Genomic DNA, 12,649 nt, shown 5'->3' with positions numbered 1-12,649 from the left:
CCTCAGAGCTGAATATTAGCCCACCGTGTACAGTAAGGCTTGGGGAGGGGGCCGGGGGGGGGGGGGGGGGCCTGGCACCGGGCGGTGGCTGGGACCGCCAGCCGGTTGGCCCCCTCATCTAGGACATTAGCCTGTTTGAAGTGGACGCCCAGGGGCCCCCAGCCTGGAGCCTGGGAGCTGGGAGCCGGACAGGAGGCAGTGGGCCCCGCCAGCCAGGCTGAGAGAGGGCCAAGGGAGGGGAGGGTAGGGAGAGAGAGGGGGCCAAGGGAGGGGGGGGGAGGGAGGGAGAGAGAGGGCCAAGGGGAGGGGGGGGAGAGAGAGGGCCAAGGGAGGGGAGGGAGGGAGAGAGAGGGCCAAGGGAGGGATTGAGGGAGAGAGAGAGAGAGGGGGAGGGAGAGAGAGAGAGAGAGGGGGAGGGAGAGAGAGAAACTCACCGCAGGGCCGCGAAGTGAGCCTGTGTGGGGGTGGTTGTGTGGGAGGGAGGGTGTGTGGGGGATTGGTTGTGTGTGTGGGGGGGGGTGTTTGTGTGTGTGTGCGATGCATCTTTACGTAAGGGCCTCGCGGGATCTCCTCCATGTACCTATCGGTTTCTATAGATAGACAGATGGAGCAATGGACGGAGAGGGGGAAGAGGCGAGAGTGAGGTCTCTTTTTGGTCTTCCTCTGCATGGCTGACTGCAGTGGCGCCGGTAATGCGGCGAGTGATGCTGCACCCCAGCTGGGCGCTGCCGGGGAGCAGACTGTACACATAGCGAGGAGAAAGGCTCTCATACACGTTAGCAAAGAACAAATGTATTCCCTTATCGGTAGCGCGCGCATTTCTGTGTTTGTGTGTGCGTGCGTGTTTGTGTACGAGCTTGTGTTTGTGTGTGCGCGTGTGTTTTTGTGTGAGTGTGTCTTTGTGTGTTTGCAGGTGTGTGTGTGTGCGTGCACACGTGTTGGTGATTGTGTGTGTGCGTCCCTTTGTGCTTGTGTGTGTGCGTGCGTGTTTGTTTGTGCTCGCCTTTTTGTTTTTGTGTGCGTGTGTGTGTGTGTGCGCGACAGACATCGGCCTCATCGACCACATGACCACGAGCAGCGATGTACGCGCACGACCGTACGCCATCAATAATACAAACGCACTGCCGTTGGGTAAACACGGAGACATGCGTCCGCCGGATCAAACTGGAAACTTTCCGTCCTTTCTTTTCCGGGAGCAAGAATCGCTCCCGTGGCAACCCTGCGATAAATCAAAAGTACAATTCGTTCGGGAGTGCTGCCGACTAATTAGCCAGCGGTGGCCACAAATGGTTTTGCCAAACGGGCCCTGGGAAGGTAGGGGCCAGAGGCCGGCCGGGTCGTAGCTTTATTTCATCCCGGCCGTAAATTAGCCCCCAGGGGGCCGGTGATTGATTCTGTTTGTGCGCCCAAGTTATTCGTTTTTATGAAACATTAGTGCTTTAGGAACTTATTATTTTTCCGAGCCGTCGTCTGACTTCCCCCCGTGCCTCTCCCTGGCGACTTCTGCGGCCGCCGTGTGTGTGTCTCTGTTTCGGGTACTCTCTTTTTCTCTTTATCACACTCCGTCGTTGTCTTTCTCTATCTCTCTCTTGCTCTCGCTCTCACACTTTTGTTATCTCTTTATCTCACTCTGTCGTTATCTCTCGCTCTGGCCCTCTTTCGCTCTCTCGCTATCTCTCTCTTTCTCACTCACTTTTTTGTTATCACTCTGTCACACTCTGTCGTTATATCTCTCTCTCTCTCTCTCTCTCTCTCTCTCCCTCTCCCTCTCCCTCTCCCTCTCTCTTCCCCTGGGAGGGCGTAGTTGGGTGGAGCGTGTCTTCCCCTCTCCCCCTTCTCTCCGTTCTGTGCTCTCTCCAATGTGTACCCCTGCCAGGGTGATTGATAGATGCTCATTGCTAGTAAATGAACATTTCCCCTCTCATAAATTGCCGTTTCATGTGACTAGATTAGTGATTCCTTTTTAAAAGGTCAGTTAATTTAAAAAATGGTCTCTCTCGTCCTCTCTGTCTCTCGCTCTCGTCCTCTCTCTCTCTCTCTCCCTCTCTCCCTCCCTTCCTCCTCCGGCGCCAAATATGTCCCTCTATCCCTCTCTTATTTTATTATTTTACCTCCCTGTGGCTTCACTTGACTTTGAATTACCTCCGACTTGGAATGGCAACCCCCCTGCCCACAGCCCTGTCTCACCCCCCCCCCCCCGCCAACACCACCCGGGATGGGTGGTGTTGGCGGGGGGGGGGGTGAGACAGGGCTGTGGGCATGACCCCTCCACCACCAGCACTGGACTCTCCAAACTTCATGACGCTGATGAAGTCGTTGTTTGTGCGGTGATTTATAAACCGCCAGAGGAACAGCGGGGTTTGCTCATGTTACTTTTAATGTACCATTGAATTGTTTCGATTATCTACCCGGGGATTACATAGTGAGTATCAAATGCTTTCTTTTAAGCAGCAATTAACTCTGTGCGCTCACTTGCATTTGTCAGACCACCTGGAGGTAGCCCACAGCACCTGAACACAGAGCCCTTCGGTACTTATTCATTCAGCAGCTTTTATCCAAAACGATTGTGACGCGTTGGGAATCGAACCAGGTACCTTTCAGGGCAGGGAGTCGACCACATCCCAACCACTAGTCCTGTCCTCAACTCGACAGGACTAATGTCCGCAACATGCGTTTCTCCCGGGAACTGTCGGAAAACCATTTTAGAACACAAAGCACACACTACCTCCCACCCCCCCGGAAAGAAAGGAACAGCACTCGGCTCTCCCAAAACACTTCAGCCCGCGATGCCCCCCCCCCCTCCTCCCACTCTCTCTCTTGCCCCACCGATGCCCCATTGTGTTTTGCCCGACCTTGGTCCGTCTCGAGCAAAATAAAGAGGAAGAGCAGTACTGGTCCTCCTCTCAACAAGTGTCTGTTGGCCCCCCTGATGGCCACCTTCAATACCGGGAGCGGAACCAGGACTCGGCTGCCATGGTAACTCCTGTTGAAGCGCCATCACCCCCCCCCCCCCCCCTCCTCCCCAACACCCCCCCCCCCCCCCCACCCGCGCCTGCCAAAGGGGGCGCTTGGTTTGCCTCCACAGCAAGACTAATCAAGGACATTAGCCCCTGTGTCATGTGATTCATCATTGATTGTCTTTGTTGGCCCTCTCTCCGCTGCCGTCTTGGCTCCCTCACCGCCGTCGTCTCGCTGTCTTGGCGTTTTCTTCTTCTTCTTCTTCTTCTTCTTCTTCTTCTTCTTCTCCTCCCCCCTCCTCTCATCTCTCCCCTCCCAACGAGTCTGACACCCCCGACAGCAACGTTCGCCAGTCTCGCGGTGGGAAACATTCGCCCAACGAGGTGCATCTCCATGTTTTATTGAAGAGGGCCTGCTCCCGTATCAGGGGCCACTTTGAGCAGGATACAGCCCTTTCTCTCTGTCTGTCTCCCCCCTCTCCCTCCCTCCCTCCCTCTCCCTCTCTCTCTTCCTCCCCCTCCCTCGTTTGCGTTGCGTGGCCTCACTCCTCCTGACTGATATCGGGGCTCCAGCAGTAGAGATGGGAGACAGCATCAGGGCCGCGTTGGGTTGGACAGCTCAGCCCTCATTACTGAGAGAAGTGTGTGTCTCCGGGCTGGAGAGGCAGTGGGCGAGTGTGTGTGTGTCGACATGTATGTGTGTGTGTGTGTGTGTGTGTGTGTGTTTCTGTGCGTTTCGGTGTGTGTGTGTTTCTGTGTGTGTTTCGTTTTTGTGTGTGTTTGTGTCTGCATGCATGTAACTGTCTGTCGACATGTACATCTGTCTCTGTGTGTTTGTGTTTCTGTGTGTGTGTGCATGCATGTCAATATGTCTGTCGACATGTACATGTACCCGTGTGTGTGTGTGTTTCTGTGCGTGTGTGTGTGTTTCTGTGTGTGTGTGTCTGCATACATGTAACTGTCTGTCGACCTGTACATCTATCTGTACGTGTGTGTGTTTCTGTGCATTTGGGTTTGTGTGTGCATGCATGTGTGTGCGGTGCACGGCTGGTTCAGCTCAGTCTTCATTATGTGATGCTCCTGGTTGCTGACAGTCTCTTGGCTGTATCTGTCAGGGCCGTATTAAATGTTAACCACAGCCCAGACTAGGGCAGAACATGAGGGCAAACAAATTGGAGGCGAGAGAGAGCGAACGAACGGGCGGGCGAGAGAGAGAGAGAGAGCGATCGGGCGGGCGGGCGAGAGTGAGAGAGAGTGATGGAGACAGAGAGAGAGAGAGAGAGAGCGACGGAGAGAGAGAGAGAGAGCGACGGAGAGAGAGAGAGAGAGCGACGGAGAGAGAGAGAGAGAGATGGAGACAGAGAGAGAGAGAGAGAGAGAGTGACGGAGACAGAGAGAGAGAGAGCGATGGAAGCAGAGAGAGAGAGAGAGAGAGAGAGAGAGAGAGAGAGAGAGAGAGAGAGCGAGAGCGAGCGACGGAGAGAGAGAGAGAGAGCGACGGAGACAGAGAGAGAGAGAGAGCGATGGAGACAGAGGGGGAGAGACAGCCAGGTGGGCGAGTCATGGGGGCTCCGACAAAGAGAAAAACGGAGAGCGAGAGGGAGAGAGCCAGGTGGGAGAGTCATGGGGGCTCGGAGAGAGAGAGAGAGAAGGGGAGTTTTACCCCAATCCCTGAGGCTGCGTCGTCAGGGGTTACGGCGAGGGGTTTGAAGGCGGCGTCAGCGTTTAACCACACGGCGGCCGCTCAGCCGACTCAAGAACTTGATCCCCTCTCTCCTCATCCTCCTCCTCCCCCCCACCGACCTCCCCCACTTACACCCCGCGCACCTCCCCCCGAAATGAAGAGTGAACCCTGAACGATGCGAGACGTAGACTCTCCATTCTCTCTCGCTCTCTCTCTCTCGTTCTCTCGTGTTCTCTGTCTCTCTCTTTCTCTCTCTCTTTCTCTCTCTCACTCTCTCTCTCATTCTCTCTCTCTCTCTCTCTCTCTCTCTCTCTCTCTCTCTCTCTCTCTCTCTCTCTCTCTCTCTCTCGGTCTCTCGTGTTCTCTGTCTCTCTCTTTCTCTCTCTCACTCTCTCTCTCATTCTCTCTCTCTCTCTCTCTCTCGTTCTCTCTCTCTCTCTCTCTCGTTCTCTCGTGTTCTCTGTCGTTCTCTCTCTCTCTCTCTCTCTCTCTCTCTCTCTCTCTCTCTCTCTCTCTCTCTCTCTCTCTCGTTCTGTCTTTCTCTGTCTTTCTCTGTCTTTCTCTCTCTTTCTCTCTCTCTCTCTCTTTCTCTCTCTCTCTCTCTCTCTCTCTCTCTCTCTCTCTCTCTCTCTCTCTCTCTCCGGGTAAAAGCATCGGGTGAGACGGAGGCGTAGATGCCGTGTGCCGCGTCCCCATAGTACAGTACAATGTGACGGACAATGTGGCTCTAAACTCAGGCGCACTTAACCTGGAGCCAGAGTCGGTAAACGAGCCGTCCTGACGAGCGGGTTACAGCCGGGCCTTTGTCCTGTGATCAAACTCCCCCTGGCTACACCCAGAATGTAGAATCTCACCCGCCGCACGCACACACACATACACACACCTGTACACACACACATAGACACACATACAGACAAACACACACACACACAACACCAAATACACTCTGAAAGGAATTACTGCATTGTGCGTAAACACAAAAGACTGGAGCTGAGTTAAATGTGCGAGCGCCGTTGCTTGGAGTGGAAGTGGGCTGTAGGGTTTAGGGGGGGGGGGGGGGGGGGGTAATCAGTATGCTGGGCATGCAGGGGGGGGGGGGGTGAGTGGATTGGGATGGGGGGGATTTCTGAGCTTTTCTATGCAGCGCTGTGCGTCGGGGAATCCACTATATGTTTTTGCGATGCCAAACACAGCATCCTCTGTCCGTCCTCTCTCTCTTCTCGTTCTCTCGCTCTCATATTCTCCCTCTCTCTCTCTCTTGTTCTCTCTCTCTCTCTCTCTCTCTCTCTCTCTCTCTCTCTCTCTCTCTCTCTCTCTCTCTCTCTCTCTCTCTCTCTCTCTCTCTCTCTCTCTCTCTCTCTCTCTCTCTCTTGTTCTCTCTCTCTCTCTCCTCTCTCTCTCTCTCTCGTTCGCTCTCTCTCGTTCTCTCTCTCGCTCTCGCTCTCTCTCATTCTTTCTCTCTCTCTCTCTCTCTCTCTCTCTCTCTCGTTCGCTCTCTCTCGTTCGCTCTCTCCCTCTCTATCTCTCTCCAAGACTTGGGTATAAATGGAAAGCGATGTGCTTCCTCTGCTCAGTGCTGTTCTTGTGTCGTCCGCTCCCCTGCTGCATGTTAAACAATCCAAGCGGCCCAAAGACTGCGTTATTTTCTCTAGTCACCTCCCAGGGAGAAAAGTGCCGGTGATTTCCATATTTAACAGCAATACCTGCATTGTCTCTGTCTCTCTCTCTGTCTCTCTGTCTCTCTCTCTCTCTCTCTCTCTCTCTCTCTCTCTCTCTCTCTCTCTCTCTCTCTCTCTCTCTCTCTCTCTCTCTCTCTGGCTCTCTCTGGCTCTCTCTCTCTCTGACTCTCTCGCTCTCTCTCTCTCTTTCTCGCTTTCTCTGGCTCTCCTACTGCAAATCGTTGCTTAAGCATTAGTAAGCAAATCTCAGTATCCTTGTGTTTCATTGTGTGGTTTGGGTGTGTGTGTTTGTGCGTGTGCGTTCCTATGCGTGTGTGTGAATTCTTCCCATTAACCAGCCCGGCTCTTGAGTTTATTTTTGTTGTTCGTTCTCTCTCTGGTCGGGCTGTAAACGGTGGCACGTGAGCCTATAATGTAGGACTCAGACTTGTGTCCTGCCAGAAAAAGCCTCAGTTTCATTACGAACAAAATATATCTCTCAATGGCAGAGAGTCCAAGGCCTTCGCCTGCGAAACACTCGCACAGTGGGTGGATGTGATTGCCGAAAGCCTATTGAAATCAGACGTGTGATACAAAGTAAACTCAGATTTGTATCAGTGTCTCCGTATGCATTATTTATCGGTGACATCGAGAGTCTATTGCTGGAATCTATTTTGAAGTCCTTGTCGGCACCGGCGACAGTTGGCGGTAGGCGACGGTAGCGACAGTAGCACAGGAGGTAGAGTGGGTTGGCTGTTAACCTGAAGGTTGCTAGTTCGATCCCCGGCTCCTCCTAGCTGAGGGTCGAGGTGTCCTTGAGCGAGACACTTCACTCTGACTGCTCCCGACAAGATGGCAGTCGCCCTGCGTGGTTGACTCCGCCGTCGGTGTGTGATGAATGCATGTACGTCGTTTTTGGATGAAAGCGTCAGCAAAATCCCCTGAATGTAATTGTACCGGAGGGCCGATGGAAACGCAGCGAGTACTGCAGGGTTTTTGCACCTCCTTTTTTTTAAGTCCATTATTCCATTGATTCGTGAAACATTTCAATTTCCTTTATAAACATCGGAGACCTCTGTGGCCTCTTATCGTTCCCAAGACCCATTTCTGTCGTAAACCAACCTTTGTTCGTTACCAACAGCGGTAGAAAACGTGCTCGTTCATAAAGCGGGAACGGGTTTTGTGCTTTAATCCGTTTTTTAGGGGGGTTCTTTTCTCTCCACGGTTCTTTGGTCAGCGAGCGGGGATCATTTCATCGTTGGTCCGGAACATTCTTCTGTCGGAGCGGCTCCCAATGCTCAGCGCTGGCAAACAGGAAATAAAGACCTGTCGGGTTCAAGGCCGTCGCCAGATCCCTCCCCCTCCTCCCGTCTCATAGCCATTCTCCCCTCCCTCCTCTCCCCCACTCTACCTCCACTCCCCTCCCCCTCCTCTCCCCTCCCCTTCCTCCCCCCCTCCTCTCCCCTACCCATCCTCCCCTCCTCTCCCCCCCCCCCCCCCCCCCCCCCCCAATCATGGGCAGGGCGATCGAGTGCATCGCTCTGACGGTTTGACACCTGGCTGGTGGTCTCCAACACACGTCGGCAGACGAACGCCGAGGCCCCCGCCACGACAACGCCGCCGTTAGCTTCGTGTTGTTTTCGGCTCGATCTGGCGTCCGAATCACGTGGATCTGATTCCGAGACGTTTCGCGTGTGATTATGTTATCAGACGGGGGGGGGGTGGGGGGCTGTCATCACCGGTGAGCTAAACCAAGCCTGCCTGATGTCATGTTACGCTGTTAGTGTTAATGAAAATATAACGATGAGGGGGGTGGGCTTTGGGGGGGCTGCATTGGTAATAACCCCCACAATGTTTTCCCTCATTGGACCAAAGTGACAGCTTGATGTTCAGGAAGCAAAACACGTACATGCGCACACACACACACACACACACACACACACACGTGTACACACGCATGAATGCACACACACACACACACACAGACACACACACACACACACACAGCATCCAGAGGAATTTGAATTGCTGTCTTCTTCACCCAGTTGGAAACTGACCTTGTCAATTCTCCCCCGCTCTCTCCCTCTTTTGTTTCTTTCTCTCGCTCTCTACCGCTCTCTCTCTCACCTTCTCGCTCGACCTCTCTCTCCTCCCTGTGTCCCTGCCTCGCCCGCCCAGATAACTTCCCGCAGATGGCTCATCAGAAGCGCTTCATCGAGCGGAAGTACAGGCAGGAGCTAAAGGAGATGAGACGGGAGCGGGAACGCCAGGAGAAGGAGGGCGACGACGCCGACGAGAGCCGGAAGTGACAGCCGCGCCGCAACAGACCGCTCGTGGTCTCTCATTCCCTCTCTCTTGCTTTCTCTCTTGTTTTCATTCTCGATCTCTCTCTCTCTCTCTCTCTCTCTCTCTCGTGCTCTCTCTGTCTCGTGCTCTCTCGTGCTCTCTCTCTATCTCTCTCTCTCTCGTGCTCTCTCTGTCTCGTGGTCTCTCTCTGTCTCTGTCTCTGTCTCTGTCTCTCTCTCTCTCTCTCTCTCTCTCTCTCTGTCTCGTGGTCTCTCTCTCTCTCCCTCTCTTTCTCTCTCTGTCTCGTGGTCTCTCTCTCTCTCTCTCTCTCTCGTGCTCTCTCTGTCTCGTGTTCTCTCTCTGTCTCTGTCTCTGTCTCTGTCTCTGTCTCTGTCTCTCTCTCTCTCTCTGTCTCGTGGTCTCTCTCTCTCTCCCTCTCTTTCTCTCTCTCTCTCTCTCTCTCTCTCTCTCTCTCTCTCTCTCTCTCTCTCTCTCTCTGTCTCTCTCTCCCTTTCTCTCTCTCTCTCTCTCTCTCTCTCTGTCTCTCTCTCCCTTTCTCCCTCTCTCTCTCTCTCTCTCTCTCTCTCTCTCTCTCTCTCTCTCTCTCTCTCTCTCTCTCTCTCTCTCTCTCTCTCTCTCTCTCTCTCTCTCTCTCTCTCTCTCTCTCTCTCTCTCTCTCCCTCCCTCCCTCCCTCCCTCTCTCTCTCTCTCTCTCTCTCTCTCTCTCTCTCTCTCTCTCTCTCTCTCTCTCTCTCTCTCTCTCTCTCTCTCTCTCTCTCTCTCTCTCTCTCTCTCTCACTCTCTCTCTCTCTCTCTCTCACTCTCTCTCTCACTCTCTTTGTCGACCAGGTCCAGGAACATGACATCTGTCCCCTCACCCCTTTCCCCCCCCACCCCCCCTCAGCGCACATCTGCAAGTGCGAGCGGCCGGTCGGGGGGGTCGGGGGGCAGGTGGTCTGTCTGGGTACGATGATGATGATGATGAAGAGGCGAGGTTGACCCCTGTCTTTCGGCTAAATGTCGTAGCGGCGGAGACGACACAGGTGGACAATCAGAGGATTGAAGGGTTGTCGTGGAGACGGGGTCCTGGGTTCGCGACCCGCACCGACCGGGTTGTTGTTGGTTTAAGTGCCCTGCTGAGAGAACCGCCTTTTATTTGAGTTGAAGAGGAGCGAGTGTGAGGCTTATTAGAGCCAACATGGCCGCCAACACACTACTCTCGTTTGCTGGGAATGTCGAAAGTGCTCGGTTTAGGTTTTGTACCTTTTCTGTTTTCGCGTTTTTGTGTGTTTTTTGTTTCGTTGCGCGCTGTTGTCTCACTGAAGTGTGACCTCCATGGCTGTATCGTCACCGTGTGTGCTTTTACATGTAGAAATGGTGTCTCGCTGCCAATACCCTAGTTATCCAACTGTGAACATTTTTGTTACGCTGCGAATAAAGTTTTCTTTGTAAATGCGACGCTGCGAATGCCATTGTTATTATCAGTGCTCTGGTGATTATTGGAGAGAGAAAGAAATTGCCAATTATGATACTAAATCTGTAGAATAATATCTCAATCTGTCTCGCATCTGCCACTCATCCCATAATACATGTTTTTGTTTTTGATCTAATCCATTACTAAATCTGATTGGTTTTGATTGTAATTATAGATTGTCTAATTAATGGTTTCCTGGGTTCAGTCGCCCCCAGTACTCGCTATTTAACCACTTGTCTTATTGAGGATTAGCATTATGCAGAACACTAACTATCTTCTTTTTTTTCTTTTTGTCTGAAAATGAATTAGCCTAGCGTGCTAGCCCCTAGCCACTATTACCGGGGTTGATAACTGGCCGCTTGCCCTTCGTAGCCAGAAAACGATACAGAGAAAGATAGATATGAATTAAGATTTTAAGAAATTAAATGAATATAAAAAAAAACATATTTTTTTTAGGATGTTTAATCGTGTTGAGTCATATAAATATTCAGTACAAAATATCACATTTTACAAAGCAGGACGATGTACGGACCCCGGCTTAAACTACCACAACCTGGCACACTTCATATTTCATATTTTCTACGTCGCCAAACAAACTGCTCAACCACATTGCCACCAAAAACACAATCCTCAGCTTCTGGCGGCCTTGGGGGCCCAGTCGCCTCTACACAGTCAAATAAAAGTAAAAAAAAAAAAGACCAAGCCAAAACCCTCCGAGGTGACCCGCTTGATAGCATGTTTTAGTACGATACGTTACGTTATCCCACCGTATTCCACATTTGAGGCCCTGCAAACGTAGAGAACACGGCTTACATGGAAAGAAAAGTCACAAGCATGTACTTCATAAAATGGCAGTTGGCTGACATTGACGGTTTGAAAAAGAAGAACAGAACCAAAAAGCGTTGCGAAACAAAGAAATGATCGCGAGTTTGTTGGACGCACACAGCGATGTCGGTCGCACTTTGTCGGCCATGTTTATTTTCCTTTGTTCTGCTCGTTTTTAAACCCGATGTTTCTTAGATCTCTCATAGTCACTTCAACATCACAGGGAAAGGGAGGGGAAATTTAACGAGAGAGACATGATAATGCAGACAACAAGGTAGTTGAATCGATGGAATCTCGCTCTCAACGTTTGTTCTCTTACCACCCGAAGTGTCTAATCTACCGTGTGCCCGATGTTTAGGAAATCAATGGATTTGTTTGTGAGTTTGTGTGTGTGGCGGGGGGGGGGCAGTGGCTCAGCAATTATGCCATTTGTGTTCTGTTATTACGGTTCCAAATGTCTGATAAATGTCAGCCCCTTCCCAGCCTGGCTTTTAGCTGGAGAGGGGTGGGGCAAAACTTATTTAGGAGGCCCTATTTTCCTGCTGATGTTCGGACCCAACCCCTCCTACCCTCCCTCCCTCCATCAATTTCAATCGTTTATCAAAACTTTTTTCTTGCATTTCCACAAAAATCCCCGGGATGTGGGGCCTGATTGATTGAGAATGTTGCCGTTTAGGAGACGGATGGTTTGATGTGGGTTTTTTTTGCTTCTCGGTTTCTTTTCGGGGGTTTACGTCGCGTAGAAACACGGAGCAACTAGTTAAAAGTACAAATAAAAGACGTTTCCCATCAATCTCGGTCGTCGGCCCGGTGTAATGTCCTGCTGACCTTCAGGCGGTTAAGGACAGACCTCCGGGATTAAAAACCTTATCCCACACCACCTAAAGGTCATATGTTCCTTATTAAACATCTTTATCGAGGAGGGGAAAAAAGCAATTTCAAGCTTGTCTCTCCCATCGCACTCCGTGGGGCAGAGCCTTGTCGACCGCTGGTCTGAGCAGGGCAGCATGTCCACTGCCTTCTGGAGGTGGCGGTGGGTGTGTGTGTGTTGGGTGGGGGGGGGGATTGCATATGGACTCAAGATCTAAAGACATACGATCTATCAGATGGCTTGGTCTATACATTCTGACCAGCCGTTTCCTGATAATATAGACTTTGGATACCCCTTAGTCCACTGTCCCACTGTTGGCTAGGTGTTTTGTTTCCTCCAAGCCTCGACTTGTGTTTATAATGTATGAGCTCTGGGGTGTTGCCATGATTTTCTGAGAAATACAGCTCTCAATTAATCATATTTATTCTATGATGCTATGGGCGGTAGTTTCCAGCACATTTTTAATATACTTCTAGTTAAACCACTTTTCTTCCCTTTATGATGGATAAGAGACAAATCTGTTGCATATCTATTCTTCTGACGCCCTGATTAAACCATGAGTCTAATACTTCAAACGATGACAACCCATAAGCTGGCTGCAGATGTTTTAAACGAAACACATGGAGGCCTCGGTGATGACAATACCCTGTTGAGGTGTCAGTGACACAGATAATACAAAACATCGCTGCTGCTGCTGCTGCTGCTGCTGCTGCTGCTGCGGCTGCTGCGGCTGCTGAGTTTGTGTTCAGGGCGGTAATGTCAGACTAGCCCTGTTTTCGTTGCTCCAATACACCAGTTAGAGGGCAGCCCTGTCTACGGGCCGCCATGTTGGTGTTTAAATGTTAATTTAAGGCAAGGTCGTTTGTGTTCACGTGTTAACAGGTCATATGGTGC

General features: G+C 51.7%; 1 protein-coding gene across 1 annotated transcript in view; it reads left to right on the top strand.

Moving 5' to 3' along the window:
* drosha (drosha ribonuclease III) overlaps nucleotides 1–8,789 on the top strand; it is a 121,837-nt gene extending 113,048 nt beyond the window's left edge. Inside the window, exon 32 of the mRNA XM_030348627.1 lies at nucleotides 8,478–8,789. Coding sequence (XP_030204487.1) covers nucleotides 8,478–8,608 — 131 coding nt within the window. The 3' untranslated portion in view covers nucleotides 8,609–8,789. The remainder of the gene's footprint in view (nucleotides 1–8,477) is intronic.
* Nucleotides 8,790–12,649: the final 3,860 nt, after the last annotated feature.

This window comes from Gadus morhua, chromosome 23, assembly GCF_902167405.1.
Source record: "Gadus morhua chromosome 23, gadMor3.0, whole genome shotgun sequence".
Lineage (NCBI taxonomy): Eukaryota > Metazoa > Chordata > Actinopteri > Gadiformes > Gadidae > Gadus > Gadus morhua.
This window is presented reverse-complemented; position numbering and strand designations above follow the sequence as displayed.